This window comes from Pristiophorus japonicus, chromosome 4, assembly GCF_044704955.1.
Source record: "Pristiophorus japonicus isolate sPriJap1 chromosome 4, sPriJap1.hap1, whole genome shotgun sequence".
NCBI classification, from domain to species: Eukaryota; Metazoa; Chordata; class Chondrichthyes; family Pristiophoridae; genus Pristiophorus; species Pristiophorus japonicus.
This window is the reverse complement of record NC_091980.1, coordinates 50,384,710-50,407,746: the sequence shown is the minus strand read 5'-3', so window position 1 is coordinate 50,407,746 and position 23,037 is coordinate 50,384,710. Positions and strand designations below refer to the sequence as shown.

Genomic DNA, 23,037 nt, shown 5'->3' with positions numbered 1-23,037 from the left:
GCTTTATGTGGTCCAGCCAGATCTGGAGGTAGAAACATAGAAAATAGATGGAGAAGGCAATTCGGCCCTTCTAGCCTGCATCACCATTCAATGAGTTCATGGCTGAACATGCAACTTCAGTACCCCATTCCTGCTTTCTCGCCATACCCCTTGATCCCCCGAGTAGTAAGGACTACATCGAACTCCTTTTTGAATATATTTAGTGAATTGGCAACAACTTTCTGTGGTAGAGAATTCCACAGGTTCACCACTCTCTGGGTGAAGAAGTTTCTCCTCATCTCGGTCCTAAATGGCTTACCCCTTATCCTTAGACTGTGACCCCTGGTTCTGGACTTCCCCAACATTGGGAACATTCTTCCTGCATCTAACTTGTCTAAACCCATCAGAATTTTAAATGTTTTAATAGGATCCCCTCTCATTCTTCTGAACTCCAGTGAATACAAGCCCAGTTGATCCAGTCTTTCTTGATATGTCAGTCCCGCCCTCCCGGGAATCAGTCTGATGAACCTTCGCTGCACTCGCTCAATAGCAAGAATGTCCTTCCTCAAGTTAGGAGACCAAAACTGTACATAATACTCCAGGTGGGGCCTCACCAAGGCCCTGTACAACTGTAGTAACACCTCCCTGTCCCTGTACTCAAATCCCCTCGCTATGAAGGCCATCATGCCATTTGCTTTTTTAACCGCTGTACCTGCATGCACACCCAGGTCTCGTTGCACCTCCCCTTTTCCTAATCTGTCACCATTCAGATAATAGTCTGTCTCTCTGTTTTTACCACCAAAGTGGATAACCTCACATTTATCCATATTATACTTCATCTGCCATGCATTTGCCCACTCACCTAACCAAGTCACTCTGCATAGCATCCTCCTCACAGCTCACACTGCCAACCAACTTAGTGTCACCTGCAAATTTGGAGATACTACATTTAATCCCCTCATCTAAAGCATTAATGTACAATGTAAACAGCTGGGTCCCAGCACAGAACCTTGGCGGTACCCCACTAGTCACTGCCTGCCATTCTGAAAAGTACTCATTTACTCCTACTCTTTGCTTCCTGTCTGCCAACCAGTTCTCAATCCACGTCAGCACACTACCCCCAATCCCATGTGCTTTAACTTTGCACATTAATCTCTTGTGTGGGACCTTGTCGAAAGCCTTCTGAAAGTCCAAATATACCACATCAACTGGTTCTCCCTTGTCCACTTTACTGGAAACATCCTCAAAAAATTCCAGAAGATTTGTCAAGCATGATTTCCCTTTCACAAATCCATGCTGACTTGGACCTATCATGTTACCTCTTTCCAAATGCGCTGCTATGACATCCTTAAAAATTGATTCCATCATTTTGCCCACTACCGATGTCAGGTTGACCGGTCTATAATTCCGTGTTTTCTCTCTCCCTCCTTTTTTTAAAAAAGTGGGGTTACATTGGATCAGTTCCTATGGAGTGGAGGGTAGCCGGAGTCTATGGAATGTTGGAAAATGACTGTCAATGCATCCGCTATTTCCAAGGCCACCTCCATAAGTACTCTGGGATGCAGACCATAAGGCCCTGGGGATTTATCGGCCTTCAATTCCATGGCTAAACCAGTTGTTCGCGTTCAAGTCTACGTCCCTTGGATTTAAGGGAGCAAAGATCAGGGCTGTACCAGAGGTAACAGCCAGGGTGAGAGAGTAATTGTTTTAACAGGGGCTTGGGCATGAAAGGTGGTGATGAGGGTGTGATTGAGCAAATTGGTAGCTGCGGGGATGTCATGGTGAATGGAGGGTCAAAGGCTGCACAGTTGGGAGTTGGTAAGTGCAGTTGTAAGAGAGTCAGGAGAGTTTTTTTTCCAGGGGCGGACCACAGAAGGAGGTACGGTTGGGGCCGGCGGAGGATAAATAGTCAGAGATGTCCCTATCTGCGATTGACAGGATGGGAGTAGCGAGGCCATGAGAGATGGCAAGGTTGAAAGGTTGGGCATGAAAATGGGTTGCGGAGTTTACATGGAGGTACAGATTTGATGAATTTTCATTAACCATTAGATAAAAACTAAAATAATGTGTGACTTACTGAGGCTGAAGTTTCCTCAGTTTTCTTCGTCGCTTTGGAGTCAAACAGAACATTTCTTCCTCGTCGTTCACAATCCTGGTAGACAATAAGTCTTATCTGGCTAGGATTGAACTCTGGAGCTGGCCAGCTTGAAAGAAAATGGCGACACAGTGAACGATAAATGCAATAAGTAAAACAAAAACTTGCATCCACAAGCCATTCATAAACTTCCCGCCACGGACCATTCTCTGCCCAAGAGGGTGACATCCCAAAACTCTTGATCCCAACACCAGTGGAATGTATTTTCTAATTTTCCTTGGCTCCTGCAAGGATGTGGCAAGACTCCTCTTCACTGAAAACCAAACCAAGGTTAGGAGGGGACACATGAGAAGAGAGAAGATAATCAGACACATGCTGACAAGTCTTCACACTTACGAGTCTGCTGTGCAAAAGCTTTTTCATCATATGGCATGCCTCAGGAAATTCCGTTTAAAAAAAAAATCAGAATATTTATTCAGCATAATAATAATGACGAGCTTTCCCACCTATCCGTCTTCTTTCTTCAGGCCGTGTTTTCTTCTTTTCAATATACTGGCAGAGTTTGCCTCTTTTGGCAGGATGATATATGAGGAGACACAAGAATGGAAAGAAAATGCCTCACAAAAGAGAGCCTTGCCCTCAACAAAGGAAGGTTGTATTAAATAAGTTTTTGGTCTTTGATAGTCCCCAAAATTAGTTTCGGGAAATAATAAAAATCACATTCTAAAATTACAATTTTCATAGTTAAGTGAAGACCCTATAATTAGATTTATAAAATGTCAATTTTTGTAAAAATTGCATTGTAATCATTAGTGATAAATTTTTAGTAAAATGGAAGAGTCAGACTGTCATTCATGTCCTTTGCTTTACATGCAATGTATTATGTACAACGCACACACACACAAATATGTAAAATGAATTCCAGGTCAAGATATTCAGCAATATATGCCTTTCATTTCATGTAACTTATGAACATACAAAAATGGTCAGGAAAAGACCTCCTGGTCGATCAAGCCTGTCCTGCACACTTATATTCAGTAAATGCAAACAAAAAATAGTGAGTAAAATATTATTTTCATAAATTGCAAGTGCAATTGAATTTTTCAGCAGACTGCATGCTGGAGTTGACTAAATACAACATGTCACAAATTAAACAGTTAATTTTTTTTTTAACAATAATGATCCTTACTACCTCAAAAAGGTAGTAATCTCTGGGTTATTACTGGTGCCACGTGCTAATGAGTACAAGAATCGAAGGATAGAGAGGATGAACACGTGGCTGGAAAGTTGGTGTAGGAGGGAGGGCTTTAAATTCCTGAGGCATTGGGACCGCTTCTGGGGGAGATGGGACCTGTACAAATCGGACGGGTTGCACCTCAACAGTGCCGGGACCAATATCCTCGCAGGGATTTTGCTCGTGCTGTTGGGGAGAGTTTAAACTAGCCTGGCAGGGGGATGGGAACCCGAAAACAAATTCAATCAGAAAGGAAGTAAAGCTGAAATTGGATAGCAAGAATTTAGAAAGTGAATCTGTAAGACAGAGGAAACAAGGATTAGTAAGTAGTAACCAAGGAGGTCTTCCTGTGCTAAATAGTATATACTTTAATGCGAGGAGTATAGCAAATAAGGCGGATGAGATAAGAGCAATGTAGACACTTGGGAGTATGAATTATAGCCTTAACAGACACATAGCTGAAGGAGGGGCAGGTTTGGCAGATCAATATTCCTGGTTACAGGATTTTTAGACAAGACAGCCGGGGGGGGGGGGGGGGGGGGGGAGGGGGCTGTCGTGGTATTGAATAAAGAAACTATTGCAGCAACGAGAAGGGATGATATGTTAGAGGGGTCATCAAATGAGGCCATATGGGTCGAATTGAAAAATAAAAAAGGGGCGATCACACTGCTGGGCATGTATTATAGACCCTCAAACAGTGGGAGGGAGATCGAGGAGCAAATATGTAAGCAAACTGCTGTAAAGTCCAAAGACCATAGGGCAGTAGTAGTAGGGGATTTTAACTATCCTAATATTGATTGGGACAAATATAGTGTGAAGGGTATAGAGGGTGCGGAATTCTTAAAATGCATTCAAGAGAACTTTTTTTTAGTCAGTATGTAACAAGCCCAACACGAGGGGGGGTGGTTTTGGATTTCGATTTGGGGAATGAAACTGGGCAGGTTGAAGGGGTATTAGTGGGAGAGCATTTAGGTGCTAGTGACCGTAATTCAGTCAGATTCAAGTTAGTTATGGATAAGGACAAGGATAGACCAGGAATAAAAGCACCAAAATGGGAAAAAGCTAACTTTGCTAAGTTGAGGAGCGATTTGGCCAGTGGACTGGAAACAGCTACTTGTGGGTAAATCAGTGTGGGAACAGTGGGAGGCTTTCAAGGAGGAGATCCGTCAAGCCAAACATGTGCCATTGAAGAAAAAGGGTGGGAATAACAATTCTAGAGCCCCATGGATGTCGAGGGACTTACAGGAGAGGATAAAGAAAAAAAGGGAAGCTTATGTCATACCGACAGCTAAATACTGTAGAATCTTTGGAGGAATATAGAAAGTTAAGAGGTAAAATTAAAAAGAATATTAGGAATGCTAAGAAAGAGCATGAAAAAATTCTTGGCAAGTAAAATGAAGGAAAACCCAAAGATGTTCTATAAATATATTAAGAGCAAGAGGATAACTAAAGAAAGGATAGGGCTTATTCAAGACTATGAGGATAATCTTTGTGTGGAAGCGAAAGATGTTGGTATGGTTCTTAATGAATACTTTGCGTCTGTATTCACAAAGGAAAGAGGTGATGCAGAAACTGCTATCAAGAAGGAGTGTGATATTCTGAATGAAATAAACAGTGAGAAGGGGGATATTAAAGAGTTTAGCAGCTTTGAAAGTAGATAAGTTCCCAGGCCCAGATGAAATGCATCCCAGGCTGTTGAGTGAGGTAAGAGAGGAAATAGTGGAGGCCTTGACCATCATTTTCCAGTCCTCTTTGGATTGGGGCATTGTGCCGGAGGACTGCTAATGTGGTACCCTTGTTTAAGAAGGGAGAAAGGGATAGGCTGAGTAATCACAGGCCTGTCAGCCTAACCTCAGTGGTGGGAAAATTACTGCAAAAATCCTGAAAGACAGGATAAATTACATTTGGAAAGGCAAGGATTAATTAGGGACAGTCAGCACGGATTTGTTAAGGGAAGATCGTGTATGACTAAACCTGTATGAATTTTTTGAGGAGGTAACCAGGAGGGTCGATGAAGGTAGTGTATATGGACTTTAGCAAACTTTTGACAAGGTCCCACACAGTAGACTGGTCTCTCAGGTTAAAGCCCATGGGATTCAAGGCAAAGTGGCAAGTTGGATCCAAAATTGGCATAGAAGCAAAGGTTAATGGTTGATGGATGTTTTTGTGACTGGAAGGATGTTTCCAGTGGGGTTCCACAGGGCTCAGTACTGGGTCCCTTGCTTTTTGTGGTATACATCAATGATCTAGATTTGAATATAGGGGGCATGATTAAGATGATTGCAGACGACGCTAAAAATAGCTATGTGGTTGATAATGAAGAGGCATGTCATGGACTGCAGGAGGATATCAATACTGGTCAGGTGGGCAGAGCAGTGGCAAATGGAATTTAATTCAGAAAAGTGGGAGGTAATGCATTTTGGGAGAGTTAATAATGAAAGGGTATGCACATTAAGCGGTAGGCCACTTAAAAATGTAGATGAACAAAGGAACCTTGGAGTGCTTGTCCACAGTAGCAGTCCAGGTGGTTAAGAAGGCATACAGAATGCTTGTATTCTATGCCTCGGCCAATAAAGGCAAGAGCAGGGAGGTTATGCTTAAAGTGTATAATACTCTGGTTCGGCTACAGCTGGAGTACTGCATACAGTTCTGGTTGCCTTATTATAGGAAGGATGTGACTGCACTAGAGAGGGTGCAGAGGAGATTTACTAGGATGCTGCCTGGAATGGAGACTCTTAGCTATGAGGACAGATTGGATGGGCTGGGTTTGTTCTCATTGGAACAGGGGAGGCTGAGACCACCTCATTGAGGTATATAAAATTTTGAGGGGCCTGGATATAGTGGCTAGCAGGGGCCTATGTCCCATGATGCAGGAGTCAATTACGAGGGGGCATAGTTTTAAGGTGGTTGGTGGAAGGTTCAGAGGGGATTTGAGGGGAGGCTTCTTCACGCAGAGGGTTGTGGGGGTCTGGAACTCACTGCCTGGATGGGTGGTGGATGCAGAAACCCTCACCACATTTAAAAGGTGCTTGGATGGGCACTTGAAGTGCCGTAACCTGCAGGGTTAGGGACCTAGAGCTGGTCAGTGGGATTAGACTGGATAACCTCTTGTTGGCTGGTGCAGATACGATGGTGATTACTGCAAGGAATCGAATACAGCCAGGATGATCTCCTGGACTAGTTTCGATTGCCTGGATGGGTCAGAGAGGAAATTCCCCAGATTTCCCCCCCCCCCCCAATTGGCCTGGGTTTTTATCTGATTTTTGCCTGTCCCAGATCACATTGCTCCGGTTGGGTGGAGTATAGACTGTTTTAGTGCAAGGGGTGTCGCAGTTGTGTGGGGCGGACTGGTTGGGCTGGGTGCTCATCACCTTTCCGCCATTGTTCATTGGTTTATATGTAACCTTCAGGGCTGCTGACCGAGGGCCGTGTGGCTCTTTGTCGGCCGGCGTGAACACGATGGGCCGAAATGGCCTCCTTCTGCGCTGCAAATTTCTAGGTTTCTAATTAGCCTCCCTCAGTCTGCAATGCATGATTCCGAGAGGGCAGCTTTACCACCTGTTCACGTGCTTTTACCAATACACTTTCATAGCCATTACTATGAAGTGCATGCGTACTGCTGTTTGGCCAATCCCTTCAATTAAATCACCTCTGTTTGGCATCCTTCTCCAATAGTAAATTTAAATCAGGTGATCCTGTATGAGGAAAATCAGAGTGGTCTGTTAACTCTGCGACACACTGCTCCCTGCCTCCCGTTCACCCCACAGGCACTTTATGGCTGCATCCTTGATGTTTTTGTTGTCGAGATCATCTTCAACTTGGAAATGTTCACTTATTGAATTTCATGTATTTACAGATCAAGTTTAGGCTGTGTATAATGTGGTCACATTGTACTTAATACACTGATACCAGAGTGTGCTGCTTGAACTGTCTTGGTAAGCATGTCCTTGCAGGAGTGAAAATGTATAAGGGGAAGGGAGGGTGTTAAAGATTGCTGGCTATGGTTCGGTGGTGAAGGCAAACATCTTCAGCCAAGTCATTCCTTCGACGTGGTTCAAGAGCATTAGAGCATCCTCGCAGATGATCAGTCTAAACTGGATAAGGAGGTATCTCCCTAGTTCCAATTGGTTGTACATCACTCTGATTGGCATACAACAACTTGCATTTATAACGCGCCTTTAACATAGTGAAACATGCCAAGGCACATCACTGGAGTATTATGCGATAAAAATTTGATAACGAGCTGCAAAAATAGAAATTAGCACAGGTGACCTTGGTCAAAGAGGTGGGTTTTAAGGAGCGTCTAGAAGAAGGAAAGATAGGTAGAGAGGTGGAGAGGTTCCAGAACTTGCAGCCCAGGCAACAGAAAGCACAGCCACAAATGGTTGAGCGATTATAATCAGGTATGCTCAGGAGGCAGAATTAGAGGAGCGCAGACATCTTGAGGTTGTGGGGCTGGAGGAGATTACAGAGGAATGGAGGTACTTTACAAAGGTACTTTATGCACAATTATTGTGGGAGTGAATGCACTTCCCCATAGCATGATGATGCAACATTTTGCCAACAGTGCAATTACGGGTTTTGCCATACAAGTCCAGCAACCATGGAGTTGGATCTAAAGCACTGGGCTGGATGGGATGTAAACGATTTATATGGGAAGTTTTTGTGTAACCCTGAATTGGTGTTTGGAAAAATTGAAAGTTGGGCTTTATCAAAAAATGAATGCAGTAGTGTATCCTGTTAGCCACAGCCTCACCTATATTCCTCTACCAGAATGGTGGAATTTATGGAGTGTAGTATCTTTAGTGGAGCATCTTGAATTAGCCTTATATTTTGCTGCATGCGGATCTGACTCTACTTTCCCCCAATTTCTCTTGTATTATGTAGTAGTGTAGGCCTTATTCCTAAACCTGCTCAACACATTCTTATATTATCTGTTGCCATGGTGGAAACCATGTACAGAATGCAGAGAGTTCTGTCGGAGAATACTAGCTTGTGCTGTGAGGGATCATTTTGAGATGGAATCAGCAGCGTATTGCTGAGTCCCTGATGTAGTAGTATTTGATTTGGGGACAGAATAGATTCAACTGCACATGGTAGAACAAAGCCAGCTCATATAGGGAGATTCTGGCTCACAGTACCTCTGCCCTTCTCAAGTCAATTTATAACTTCACCTTAACTGATCGCATCTGGGATCTCTCCTTGTTGCCAAAAGGGATAGAAAGCCACCATATATCCAAAACAGTCAAGGTGTTCTGAGGGGATGGGGAGAAGGCCACAAAGATCAACACCACAATAACCACTTTTTTCTTTCAACAATAAAGATCATTTGTCCCCTATAATAGTGTTGCACTAAGACTTTAGGGAGTAAAAACATATTTTCTTTCCAAATACTGAAAGCATTTTGGAAGCAAACTTCAAGCACATTTCAGCAACCTTTTACTACAATTACTGTTAACATGCATTCATTAAAAAAAAAATAGGATCATAAGACACCTGCTGCTCCACCATTTTGACTACACAAGCATTTTTTGGGGGGAGTACACCAGCATTTTGAGCAACACTGTGCTGTCCCCTAATGTATTATTCATTGAGGAGCTGCATTTTAGCCAAAGCAACAGTTCAGCAGCTGGTACGGACATAGGAAGGCAAGGAAAGAGGTTTCTAAAATAGTGAATTTGGGGTGTGGCATCCTGAATAAGTTTGCTTTACAGTTACGTTTATTGACCGATATGTAAAGTAATTGTGCGAAGCATTGAGTATGATGAAAGTGCCTGGTTGATGGTCGATGATCAGGCAGTGTTTATTAAAATGTGTATATTTAGTTGAAACAAACAAATGCCCCTTTCAGCAGTACATTTCTCAGCCATAGATTGAAACTGATGCAGAGGGTTACATGCTTAGCACAGGAAAGTACAGGGGAATAAGCAAGCATATTGTATTAAATGAATTCAGTAGAACGCTGGCATAGCACAAAGCTAGAGATTCATGTTGCACAGAGCACTACTTTCATCATTAACATTTATAGCTTTCCTGCCCACTCATCTGCTTTATCCATTACAGTGTTGCTTGCATTTTCCATTCAGAACCAACTGCAACATCCTACTGCTTCTTAAAAATAAAAAAAATCGGGGACTGAGTAGCATAGAGTTAGGACAGTTTCTTTCTCTTCCCTCTTCCCCACCCTCCACCATTCTAGAGCCAGAGTTGATGTGAACAAGAGCAATGGAAGGAAGTCCCCTCTCCCATCTTGATGCAAGGGTCCAACACCAAATGAGTTTGGCAGTCTGAATTCAGTAACTAGCGCAATCAGAAACAGCACAAGACATTATTCAGCACACACTGTTGGTCTCATCCAAAGGCACCATTAAGATGGCTGGTACAGGGAGGAGGAAAACTTCACACCGAAAGAGACACTCTTCTTAGACTAGGGTAGAGCAGAGGGAGTTTTATGCTGTTTTGAGTTACAGCACTGCCTCCTGAAATAATTTTGCAACACTAGTTTCAGATTATGGGGTGGTTTCTACATACGCTGGATTTACCAGCACATACATGGAGCGTTTTAGCCATCAGTGGTCAAAATCTCTCTTGCTCGACAAGCATGTCACTTTGGATATAGGGTGCCATTGGAAGCCAAGATGTCAGAGGGGCAGGCCAAAACACCTCTTTTAGTTTGTGCTACACTGCCTCCAGTGGCAGCACACTTAGTTTGTTAACAACTTTAGGGCTGTGCCAGTGACAAAGCAAAGGCACTATTTGTCAGTGTTTGAATGTACTATAGATAGTAGTGCCTGACGGTGGGTGCCAAAGTGGAAAAGGTATTTCCCAGCATTGATGTCCCTCATTATGATCAGCACAAAGATGCATATATGAAGTATGTCAGTTCCAGCATGATCAGATCAGATCTGGTCAACCAAGTTCTATTATAACCACCCTTCAATATGTAAACCATCAGGTAAATGACTTAAAACCTACAAGTGGATTTAAAGACCCGAGAGAAACAGCCGACAATGAAAGCAGAAATGCAGTGTTTGCATTGTACAACTCCCAGTACCATTAATCCTCGCTGGGTTCTTTTCCAAAAGACTTTGGTTTTGTCAATCCGTCATACAAGGTACCCATTTTGCCTTGGATGTTAACTTTTCCCCAAATATCTGAACAATTCTATGCAAGTCTGACAATATATCTCTTGAGAATCAGAAACATTTCCCAGTTACTGTAAGGCTCAGAGTACAACACGATTTCAGTGAATAAAAGGTAAAAGCAACATTTTCTACTGTTGGATATTCAGTTTAAATTCAAGTTTCAATCTCACCCCTTTCCATGTTGCAAGCAAGGAATATTTCAAAAGTGTCGGTTCAGTACAACAGAAAAAGCTTTCATAAACAATATTAGTTGCTGTTTCCAACATGAAAAAATTAAAAGATTCCATAAGAAGCTCTCGCATAACAATGTGAGAAGATTTAATACACAAGTTCTAGATTAACAATTTTATTTGAAAAATAAATTACCTGGGTAACATTGTCCTGTTGGCAAGCCGGCAATGTAATCCACAGAAAGGTTTCTTTGCTTGCTAACCCTTCCTAATAATAGCTCTGTATTAGGTTCATCCTGAAGCACAAGGCTGTCAGGTGACACACAGAGAGATATGAACAGCACTCTGTCAAAGGTAATTCCATGTTCAATTGTATAAACTGCACAGCTTACAATTGTCTAGATTCTCAGAGACTTGGTTACAGCAGATATAGTTTCATTTAATCTTTTCATGACTATAAAACATTACGTGGTTCCAGATCAGATCGCCTCATAATGTTGCTTACAGCAGTGTACTCCAGTTCCCAAACAGTCAGGCAGTCAGATAGTTAGCAGAAGCAGCAAAGAGCACCTCCCCCAGCTCTCTCCTCCTCTCCCCAGCACATTCCTTGATGCATCAGGATGCTTTGAATCTACAGCACTGATAGGCAGCCTCTGTTGACTCAAAAAATGGGCACGAATAGCAATCATGTGACCTGACTCGGTGTACCACCTGGGTCTACATAGAAGCCTGCCAACCAATCCCTGCATTAGCAAGCTCCCTAGAGCCCGCACTCTTCCAATCGAACCCTCTACTTTCCATCATTTCACTCAGTAACAAAAACCCTGTACATTCACCCAGCTGAACACAACAGTACTTGTTCAATGTCCTTTGTCTAACACAATACAATAAATAAGATGCAGTTTACCAAACAATCCTATGCAATACTGGCTGGTACTGAGTTTTTTTTCTTCTTTCAAAACAAACCATAAAAACAAACTATACTTCAATTTTTGACAAATGCCATCATTCTTTTCCTTTACTGAAATTAACTAGTAATTGGACAACGCTCCTAAAATCACAGCAATCAATCCATTCAGGACAAGGTTTATTTAATAATCATTGAGTGGTTAAGAAACAAATCAGCTTCGCTTCCCCAGTTAAAATTTTCCTCCTTCCTGCAGACAACCCCATTAAGATGGTACATGTTGCCCTCGAAGAATGGCAGAGATTTAGTAAAGAGACAGACCGCAAATATACATGCAGCTACGATGCGCAGCACTTTTAAAAAGACACACGGAAAACACACTCCTTGGCCTATGTTAGAATAAACTAGGTCATTGTGATTTTTTTGCAGCACAGTTCATTAATTACGTAATCTAGGTTCAAAGAAGAAATGCCGTCAAGATGGAGAGTTACAGAAGTAGGCTCAGATGCTGGAATAGCTGGTTTCCAACAACATTGGAGCAAATGCATTGCCAGTGGCATGAAAATCTCTATGATGAACATAAATTATAATGATCATACAATTGATGGCACAGCAGGTGTTAACATGCAGTCAATGTCTGTCTATACTGTTTTGTGCTGACTTACAAGTCATCAACATAGGCAGTCCCTCGGAATCGAGGAAGACTTCCTTCCACTCTTAAAATGAATCCTTAGGTGGCTGAACAGTCCAATACGAGAACCACAGTCCCCATCACTGGTGGGACAGATAGTCATTGAGGGAAAGGGCGAGTGGGAAAGGGTGGGTTGGACAGGTTTGCCGCACGCTCTTTCCGCTGCCTGCGCTTGATTTCTGCATGCTCTTGGCGATGAGACTCGAGGTGCTCAGCGCCCTCCCGGATGCACTTCCTCCACTTAAGGCGGCCTTTGGTCAGGGACTCCCAGATGTTAGTGGGGATGTTGCACTTTTTCAGGGAGGCTTTGAGGGTGTCCCTGTAACATTTCCTCTGCCCACCTTTGGCTCGTTTGCCGTGAAGGAGTTTCAAGTAATGCGCTTGCTTTGGGAGTATCATGTCTGGCATGCGGTGTGGCATGCTCTGTACATAAGGTGTGACTTACAAGTAGAGTAGTGTTGTAAGACTTTTCTATGCTGGATCCCATAGCCACTTCAGTTCATCCGCTTCAACTACATGGACACTTCAAGGAGCGTTAATCACTTGGGTTATGGTGAATCTGATCTTTCAACAACTTGCATTTATATAGCACCTTTAACGTGCCCCAAGGTGCTTCACAGGAACATTATCAAATAAAATTTGAGACCGAGCCACATAAGGAGATAGTCAGACAGATGACCAAAAGCTTGGTCAAAGAGGTATGTTTTAAGGGCCATCTTAAAAAGGAGGGGGAGGTACAGCCTGGAAAATATAGACCCAGATCATTTACAGGCATGAGCAAATCTCAGCAGTTTATTTTGCTTTTTTTTTTTGAGTGAGACAGTTGCTATATTTCTGCTACCAACATTTAAGTTGCAGCTATTCCTTTCTATACTACCAAAAATAAATACATCTGCTCCTCCTCCAGGCCCCGCATCTCCTGTACAGTAGTACAGTAGGCAGCCTGCAACTAATGTTTCTCTGTGGCCAGCCAAAAGCAGCAAGTACAAAAACAAACTGGTACAGATTACACATCTCAACTTCTATTTCTGTCCCCCACCCAACAAAGAGAGACAGCATTGAGATTCAAACCAGAGTTACTGCTGCATTGGGAAATGTGGGCCTCAGCCTCTGAGTTACCAGTTTGTTCACTGCTTTGATTTTCTCTTCCAATTTTAAATTTTAAAAAGTTGATTCCTCTTATATTGCCCCAGATCATTCTCCAACAACACATCACTTAATGGGCCTAAAATTCCAGTCAGAGGCTTCTTTCAGACGAACGCCTCCGACCCAAGAATTTAAACGAAATTACCTGGTGGTCCTAGAGGCACCTGCGATTCCGGTGGTGCCTTCTCTTAGTGCAATTCAAAGCACGTTCCAGTCCTCGAGGTTCGAACACAGAAGGTGCAGTCACCAATCAGGTACAGTATTCTCATTAGTAGCAATGAGAACTCCGTATCTACGAGTTCTCATTGCTATTAATGAGAAAAAAAACAAACACTAAAAACATAAAAAATAAAAAAACGCATCCCACATAATTAAAATTAATTGAAATTAAAGTTAATAAATGTGTTAAAAATCAGAAAAAGAGATTTTTTTTTAAAGTTTTGTAATTAGGGCTTAAAATAAATTTGCCTTGGTGGCCAGGGTTTTTAAACATAGAAATATGTGTTTTTAAATTTTATTTTTATATGTTTTTTTATATGTTTTAAAACTCTTACGCTGGTACATAAGAAATAGGAGCAGGATCAGGATCAGATGCAAAAGCAAGCTCTCTACTGTGCTGCACAAGGTTATTTTGTAAGTCGAGTTTTGAAAACTTCTATTTTCACATCAGACATTTTTAGGATCTTGACAAGAGGACTTGTTAATTTTGTGCTAAATTCTCGACAGTTCTGTGCTAAGGACTATATCAGGATGGAACGAGACGGTCTCAAAATAATTTAATTCGGAACCCTTAAACAGATAGAAGTGGGAGACATTTTCCACTCCGAGCAGTTGTGCTTGGTTGATACATATCATGGAGGTAAAAAGGTCAGAAAAGAACTGCTGGACACATCCAGTCCCTATCAAATAGAGGTTCTAAAATTGCATGGTAATCCCACACATGCCATAATTTTTGAACTAAATATATGAATCCATTTTTTTTTAACCTCTAAATGGAGGCCACATAACTTACATTATTTCCCTGTGGTTTCTAGGACCTGTCTGGAGACCCTGCACTACCGAGAAGTGGTATGCTTTCAGAATTCTGCTAATACCATTTTTGGAGTGGAGATACCGATACCCTTCTCATTCTATGATGCTGTGCAACAACTTGTGCCCCATTTCATTGTTAATAAAATATATCAAGGTTTTTTATCTAGTTAGGCCAGTTTCCATAGGTCATTGTTCAAGCAGGATGAAAAAGAAATCCTGACGACAGACTACATCTACTCTCCCATTAATACCAACTTGCAATCAAAACACTCAAATAAAACAGGTTAACCAGTGTCAACCTTTCCTTTGCACTCTCAAGACAAGACAATTCGCTTCAACCTAAAGTTCCTGAATGGCTTGGCTGATGAATGGAACAAAAATATTAGTAAGTTAACTGACATTTTAGTGACGGGATCTCGGACTCCCAAACTGTAAGTGGATATTAAATGCAGTCACTCTTCAATGCCATCAGATCACACATTTGGTTCTCATACACTAAGCATTAAAATGTTTTAAAATGTACCCACATTTTTTTAATAAAGCATATTTGAGGTTGAGTGCATGGAATGTTTGGCTATGCATACACTGACTTAACAAATTCTATTAAAAACTGAAATCTACCTGGAAGATTTTGTAGTATGTTTTAACTAATTTGCATTCTCATGTTAGATTGCAGTAGGACACTTGCACGCACGGAAAGCTTTTTTCCAAGTGCATTCCAAACAGCATTGTAATTAAGGTGTGTTGTGTCTATGCAGCTCATGTGACTCAACTCATGTGATGTGACTCAATGTCACAAGATAGAGTCCAGCTGTGAAAAAAAAACAAGGATACAAGTCCTTTTGATTACGATAAGGTGTATATGTTTACAGCCTAGGCGAACTATTCTTCTTGTCTTTAGTCTATCTTTTGACATGATGCATTTTGCAATAGTTTAAAAACATTCTTAAAAAAAGGCAAAATAGACAGGATATATTTTGAAAAATGTTTTACACATTTTCTGCTGGGGTATGTACTCATTTTTAAACTGAAGGTGAAAAAACCTCCTACTTCGTATCTCCTTGGGGAACTTGAATCGGGATCAGGAACTAATGTGTATAAATTGTGTTATGGCACAGCACACCAATGTACTTATTCACCGTACTCTGACCAGCTCCTATTTAAAGATTGCTGGGGGGAGGGCATGACGAGGAAGAATGGGAAGTATTTGATACACAGCAACTCCCACAGGTGAACACTTCCAAAAGCTCTGATCTACTTGGCAGGTTGGCAAACTGCCATTGAGTAATATATTTTATAATGCTATATTAAAAAATAGTACACACACCTATGGACAGCACTCATGGTAGTCAGCAAAGATGCTTTGCATAAATCCCCCTCTTTGCTGTGCAGTGCCTATATTCTGCATCAGGCAAAAATACTTGGTTGAAACATTAGCCTGAGCACAGTTGTGCACCTTTTAGGTACCAGTTTCAAAGCGATACTGAGGGAAGGCTGGAAGCAGGACAGCTGCCCTCTCAACTGGGGATATTGTGCGGCATGCAAGTGCCTATGAAAGGAGAGGGGAGGATCTGTTTTCTTTAAAAATACATTGTAATTTTTAAACACAATTTAATACCTGAAAAGTGGCTTTTCTGAAAGGATTTTTTTTGCAAAGGATAATCACAGTCTTTTTCGCCTCATTCTCCTTCCAAGGTTCACATACCTCCTGCATCTTAAAGAGTTGTTCAACTTTACTAGGTACCAGGTCACTGCTTATACCACTCCTGGCCAGTAGTAGACACGGGAATGTCATTTGTAGAAACCACATATTTTCTAAGTACCACTTGTGTCCCTTGAGGTGACCGGTCTCTGTTCCTCACGAACAATGAGCACAATTGAGATTAGGAACCGAGTGGGACAGAAGTAATGACTCCATGGCTCCAATATGCTGTGCCACCACAACCAAAAATACATGTTGCACTGAAAACTTGAATTAGAAAGCACTGGTTTAAACCATTGCCATTTAGTAAAAGGTATCTATTGGTATAGTAAACATGGAATGGAAATATTCTGGTAACTGACATATGAGCTCAACAGTATGTGTCTCGAGTGAACCATTTTGAATTCTTAATTTACTGATAATGAGTATGTTTAGTTAAGATAATCTACCCCAAATAACCTACTGTAGGTCTTGCAACACATGGCCATGTCCTGAATTGGGCCCCGACTGTCTGAAAACATGCCACAAAACCATATCTTATCAGTACGATATTTACATTCATCTTTCATGGTGGAGATGGGAAGGAAAGAAAGTGGCAAGTAAATAGATAAAACCACCAAAATACAAGGATGGTGTAAATCTTACAATGCCATTTAATGTGGTTGTTTTTTTAATATACCCCATCTATAGTACAAAAGGCCAGAACAGCTCTGAACAGTGCAAACTATTAAGTCCAGAAATAACACGTAACCAATGCAGCTGGATCTGATTTGGGAGTATTGATTTACAACTTAACGAACACACCAGAGTTCTGGGACAATCTATAATATAGTTGAAAAATAAACTACACATCAATTTAAGTATCCCAAATTACAAAATCTGCTTTTGGTGTAGTCCGAACAGACTGGAACTATTTTGGTCACAGAAGCTAATAGAGGTATAACCTTAGTCATCATCATAGGTGGTCCAGCGTATCGAGGATGACTTGCTTCCACGCCAAAAAGGGATGAGTTCACAGGTGTTTCGATGAAAGGCCCAATATTCCAGGTCCCGAACTACATCCTGAAGGGCGGAAAATGCCTGTGCGCGTTTTTTTTATTTTTTTAAAACGTGTGGTGGCCGTTGCATACCGACAACCACATGGGCTTGACAGAGCTAGGTCTTGGTCTAGTGGCAAGGATTAACCAAGACGACTGGAGACCAGCTCTGCTGCATGGACCTAATGCATACACAAGCACAGTGTGGGCTGGTCCGTGCTGTCCCTAGGTACCCGCACCTCTCCTGGGCCCCGATCGCGTCGCTTCACAATCACTCGCTGCTCCTTAGTACAGCACCAATGACCCCCACACCAGAGGTGGAAGTGTCAAAGTCATTGAGCAAATTAACAACACCAGAGGTATTGTGGTGAATGAAGAGTCCCATAATCTTTGTAAAAACCCTTTAAAAATTGGCTCAAATAACTTGGTTCTCTAAATTTGTGGAAGTGAATCACTAAATATTCCCATTGAGATGCAGACAGCAATGACTTAGATTTTATAATGAGGCACTTCACCACCAAAGAATGTGTCAGTGCTATAACAATAAATATGTAACTCAGTTACAAATCCATCTATATTCTTACCTTACTGACTTGAGACTATGTGTACCACTGCTTTTGAAAAAGAAATATTGGCAACAGCATATGGATAAGAAGTCTCCATTAGCTGCATCACATGCCAGCATGGAAACTCTTTCAGGTACCACATATTCTGGATATAATTAACTGTGGAAGCCTTGAAATTATGCTGGGCAAAAGATAACCCTAAACACGGATATAGAAAAATATTTTTATCTGCTATTTTGAAAGAGGCAGAAAAAATCTTCATGAAAGAAGACACAAAACTTCCAGGAAAAAGTGGAGAAACAAGGTTCTAGTGAGAATAAGGAATTGAAAGAAATTAGTATTCGTAAAAAAACAGCACTGGAGAAATTAATGGGACTGAAAGCCGATAAATCCCCTGGACCTGATGGCCTACATGGTTTTGAAAGTGGTGGCTATAGAAATAGTGGATGCAATTGGTTGCCAGATTCCAAAATTCCATTGATTCTAGAACGGTTCCTATGGATTGGAAGGTAGCTAATGTAATCCCGCTATTTAGAAAAGGAGAGAGAAAACAGGAAACTACAGACCAGTTAGCCCGATATCAGTAGTAGGGAAAATGCTCAAATCTATTCTTCAGGACGTGGTAATAGCGCACTTAAAAAATAATAATAGGATTGGGCAGAGTCAACACGAATTTATGAAAGGGTAATCATGTTTAACAAACTGACGAGTTTTTTTGAGGTTGTAACCAGCAGAATAGATAATGAGGAACCAGTGGATATGGTGCATTTGGATTTTCAGAAGGCATTCGATAAGGTGCAACACCAAAGAGTTTATTAAACAAAATTAGGGCTCATGGGATTGGGGGTAATATACTAGCATGGACTGAGGATTGGTTAACGAACAGAAAACAGAGTAGGAATAAATGGGTCACTTTTGAGTTGGCAGGCTGTAACTAGTGGGGTACTGCAAGGATCGGTGCTTGGACCTCAGCTATTCACAATCTATATCAACGATTTGGATGAGGTGAGCAAATGTAATATATCCAAGTTTGCTGATAATACAAAGCTAGGTGGCAATGTAAGTTGTGAGGAGTATGCAAAGAGGCTTCAAAGGTATATAGACAGGCTAAGTGAGTGGGCAAGAACATGGCAAATGAAATATAATGTGGAGAAATGTGAAGTTATCCACTTTGGTAGAAAATAGAAAAGCAAAGTTTTTTTTTTATATAAACGGTGAGAGATTGGGAAATGTTGGTGTTCAGAAGGGACCCAAATGTCCTTGTACATGAAAGTTTACATGCAATTAAGAAAGCAAATGGTATGTTGGCCTTTATTAAAAAGAGGATTTGAGTACAATAGTAAAGATGTCTTACCACAATTATATTAGAACCTAGTGGGACCACACCTGGAGTATTGTGTACAGTTTTGATCTCCTTATCCAAGGAAGGATATACTGACCATAGAGGAAGTGCAACCAAGGTTCACCAGAGTGATTCCTGGGATGGCGAGACTAAGTCGACTAGGCCTATATTCTCCAGAGTTTAGAAAAATGAGGTGTGATCTCATTGAAACATACAAAATTCTTACAGGGCTTTACAGGGTAGATGCAGGGAGGATGTTTTCCCCGGCTGGGGAGTCTAGAACCAGGGGTCACAGTCTCAGAATAAGGAGTCGGCCATTTAGGATTGAGATGAGGAGAAATTTCTTCACTCAGAGGGTAGTGAATCTTTGGAATTCTCGACCTCAGAGGGCTGGGGCTGCACAGTCATTGAGTATATTGAAGACAGATTGATAGATTTTTGGATATTAAGAGAATCAAGGGATATGAGGATAGTGCAGGAAAGTGGAGTTGAGGTCGATGACCCGCCATGATCTTACTGAATGGTGGGGCAGGATCGAGGGGCCCCAATGGCCTACTCTTGCTATTATTCCTTATGTTCTAATCGCACCCTTCCAGTGTTAGATGATAAACATTTAAGACATAATAGGGCTCATTTTCTTCCTCCCCTCTGCTAAAGCTCCTGAACCCGCTCCCTTTTCCCAAGTTTAAGTAACTTGCATTAAGTGGCCACGTGCTGGATAAGCATAGCACCTGGGATTTGGTACATGCTCAACAAGACGATGACTTTGGGTGCTGATAAAGCCTACAGCTGCTTAAAAAGGTACCCATGAAGTTGCAGTGTGGGCGTTCCAGCACCTCCCTTGCCCGGTACTTTCTTCAACAGAAGGAGGTCAACCCACTGCCAGCTCCTGCCATAACGGCAGCCATTTTCACAAAACCAAAAGAAGAGCAGCGTCATTGAAGGGTGGAGGTTATATGACCAGTTTCAAATAATCAATGCATGCTTCTGTTATTTGTGGGTGAATGGAATAGAAGGCAGAGGCTGCTCTACCAGAGAAGGTGCTACATCCTTGACCCCATTCAAGGAAGAGATTGTTGCTCGCCAAAGTCCTGGAACACTGCGTAACAACAGTATGGGAGTACCTTTACCACATAGTCTGCGGTAGTTCAAGGCAGCGGCCCATCACTACCTTCTGCAGTGAACCTAGAGATGAGCAATAAATGCTGCCCTTGCCGGCGACACCCAAATTCCAAAGAATGATTTTTAAAAAGCACTTCAGGTTGTAGGCAGTGCACCACATCTCTGAGCACATGGAGTGAAGAAAACTGTACGAAACTATTTGTTTGAACTGCTTGCTCTCTTTCAGTTTTTGGTTTTAAAACAAACAATTTGCATCTGTGTTAATACACTAATGAAGTACAAAGAAACCAGGCACAAATCAATAATAATGTTAATAAGTTACTGATTTACAGTAATCAGAGTATTCGTGAACAATTGCAGATTTCTTGATAAACTTGCAGTACTGTTATCACATTGTTAATTCTCTTGCATGAATATGATCACGTAGCACAAAATATAATGGAATTGGTCGTCAATACAATTATTTTGTAAAATTCGAAGTATAAATTTACAATACTCAGGAATATCAAAACTCTAATCTAAGCTGGAGTTTGTGGTGGGAACACACACTGGTTTCACTACTGTGTTTTATGATGTCATGTGAAACAGTCAAGGAGGTTACTGCCTAGGCATCCATAATTCTAATTTAACAGAGAAAAAACAACATTGAGATAATAATTGCAATAAACCAGAATGTTGTGCTGTTTGGAGAATTTCTGCATCAATGAAAAAGGTACAGATAATGGCAGAGTGCAATATGCTCTACAATTAATTAGAATTCCAGCATCTATTCAATTCTGCTTCAGAAAATCAAATTAGTGCCAAGAATAGAACAAATTGGTGAAAGGGCGGTAGAGGCAGAAACCCTCACCACATTTAAAAAGTACTTCGATAAGCACTTGACGTGCCATAAACTACAAGGCTACAGACCAAGAGATGGAAAGTGGGATTAGACTGGATAGATCTTTTATGGCCGGCACGGACACGATGGACCAAATGGCCTCCTTCCGTGCTATAGATTTCTATGATTCTAAATAGTATTCTTTTCATTTATCCACAAAGGGAATATAACCGCTAACGGGAATTCAGTAGTAGAGCCCAGGTACCTAATGTAGAAGTTACTGGAAATGTTCTATGTGGTTTACCTGATCCAGCAATATAAGCAGATATACAGAATATTCTCATATTGGAAAGTTAACCATCAAATTCTTTTAGTTCCTGGGATGTATCTACTTTCTGGCCGGCCAGGCTCACAGTCTCTGTAACCCTTAAAGCGTAAAGACTTTTTTTTCGGTTATTAACCCTTTTCTCTCCTGAAGGTACTAACTCTTGCCGAGGTCAGCCCTCTGGTATCCCATCCAAGTGACCATTTTGCATGCAAAACCTTGTAGCTGAACCTTATCCTGTCTTAATCTGACATCCACGTTTCCAGTAGGCATTGGTGGATAGTTATCAGGAGTGGGAACTGTGGTTTATTTTCCATTTCCTAACCCAGGGATACAGAACCTAATTGCAGCACTCCTAGTTGCTGCTCCAAAACACAACGTTTCACAGGATCTAGATGTCTGAGGCACGGAAAACAAATCTTGCTCTATTGGCCCTCTGATGGCCAATGGAAGCACAACTGCAGGAAAATGGTGAAAGTGACACTTGGAAGTTGCATATATCAGGATAGAGTATTTTTTTTAATCAATTGCATTACCGCGATAGCCTGGAAACTCAAGAACTCCTGATTTGAATACTGAAGGCCAACAGTAAGTATGCAGTAGTGTTTATATGGTGTTCGTGCCACAATCTCGCAATGCACAGGTCACCAGCAGCAAGACAGATACGTTTGCCAGATTCTTCAATTCACTGGGAATTGCTAACAGCTGAAGTAGGTGTGTGATAGGACTAGTATTGCAATTATTAAAAGAATCCTTCTTTACATTCAACAAGCTCCATCAACAGACCCATCTGCTGCAGATGGGGAAGATAAACCTATTCTAATATTTTATATAGTATTCTGCTGCAGTATTCCTGAACTCCAAGCATCGCTTCGTATTTGTGAAAAAAAGCAATGATTCTAAATCTTAAGAGCCCATTTTTGCCTTCCCCCATTCAACCCATGATGAAATATGCTTCCACAGGTGCTCGGAGTACTTGGGTACCAAGTCTGAGTGGTTATATTTTACGTGGGAGCCTTGAAAGAAAGTGTTGGTAGACATTTTCCACCATGGGCAACATCTCATCCAAGCCTGATCCTCACTACACCCGAGGGGTGTGTGTTCTCGCACACTTAGGGGTCAAGCTTCAGCTTGAGTTGCTCCTATTTTTTGGGAGCAACTAGTTTAGAATGGAGTATCTTAGAAATTGCAATTCTCGGCCTTTAGTTTGCTCCAGTTCTAGTGAGTTAGAACAGTTTCATTTTAGAACAGATTTTGTTTTTCAAAAGGGGGCGTGTCCGGCCACTTATGCCTGTTTTGCAAGTTCAGGCAGTGAAAACTTACTCCATTCTAAGTTAGTTTGGAGTAAGTGTAGATTTTTGTACGCTCAGAAAAACCTTGCCCCCACTTTACAAATCAGGCATATGGAACGAAAGATAGGGGGTGGGGGGATACAAACATTATTTGTAGAAATGAAGTGTTTAAAGAGCCATCATCAATAATTGATAAATAAATCAACCAATAAATCAATCAAAATAAATTAATTAAAAAAAAAATAAAAAACACTCAAGAAAACATTTTTTCTACTTACCTACTGCAGCACCAGGGAGTAGGTGGGGGGGGGGGGGGGGGGGGAAAGAGATGAGAAAATGATGGTGGGGGGAGGGGAGGAGATGGTGGGGGGAGGGGAGGAGATGGCGGGGGGAGGGGAGGAGATGGCGGGGGGAGGGGAGGAGATGGCGGGG

General features: G+C 41.6%; 1 protein-coding gene across 1 annotated transcript in view; it reads right to left on the bottom strand.

The window, feature by feature from the left end:
• LOC139262903 (folliculin-interacting protein 1-like) overlaps positions 1-23,037 on the bottom strand; it is a 111,636-nt gene that overhangs the window by 58,622 nt on the left and 29,977 nt on the right. Inside the window, 1 exon segment of the mRNA XM_070878184.1 lies at positions 2,057-2,183. Within this exon segment, the coding sequence (XP_070734285.1) occupies positions 2,057-2,183 (127 nt within the window).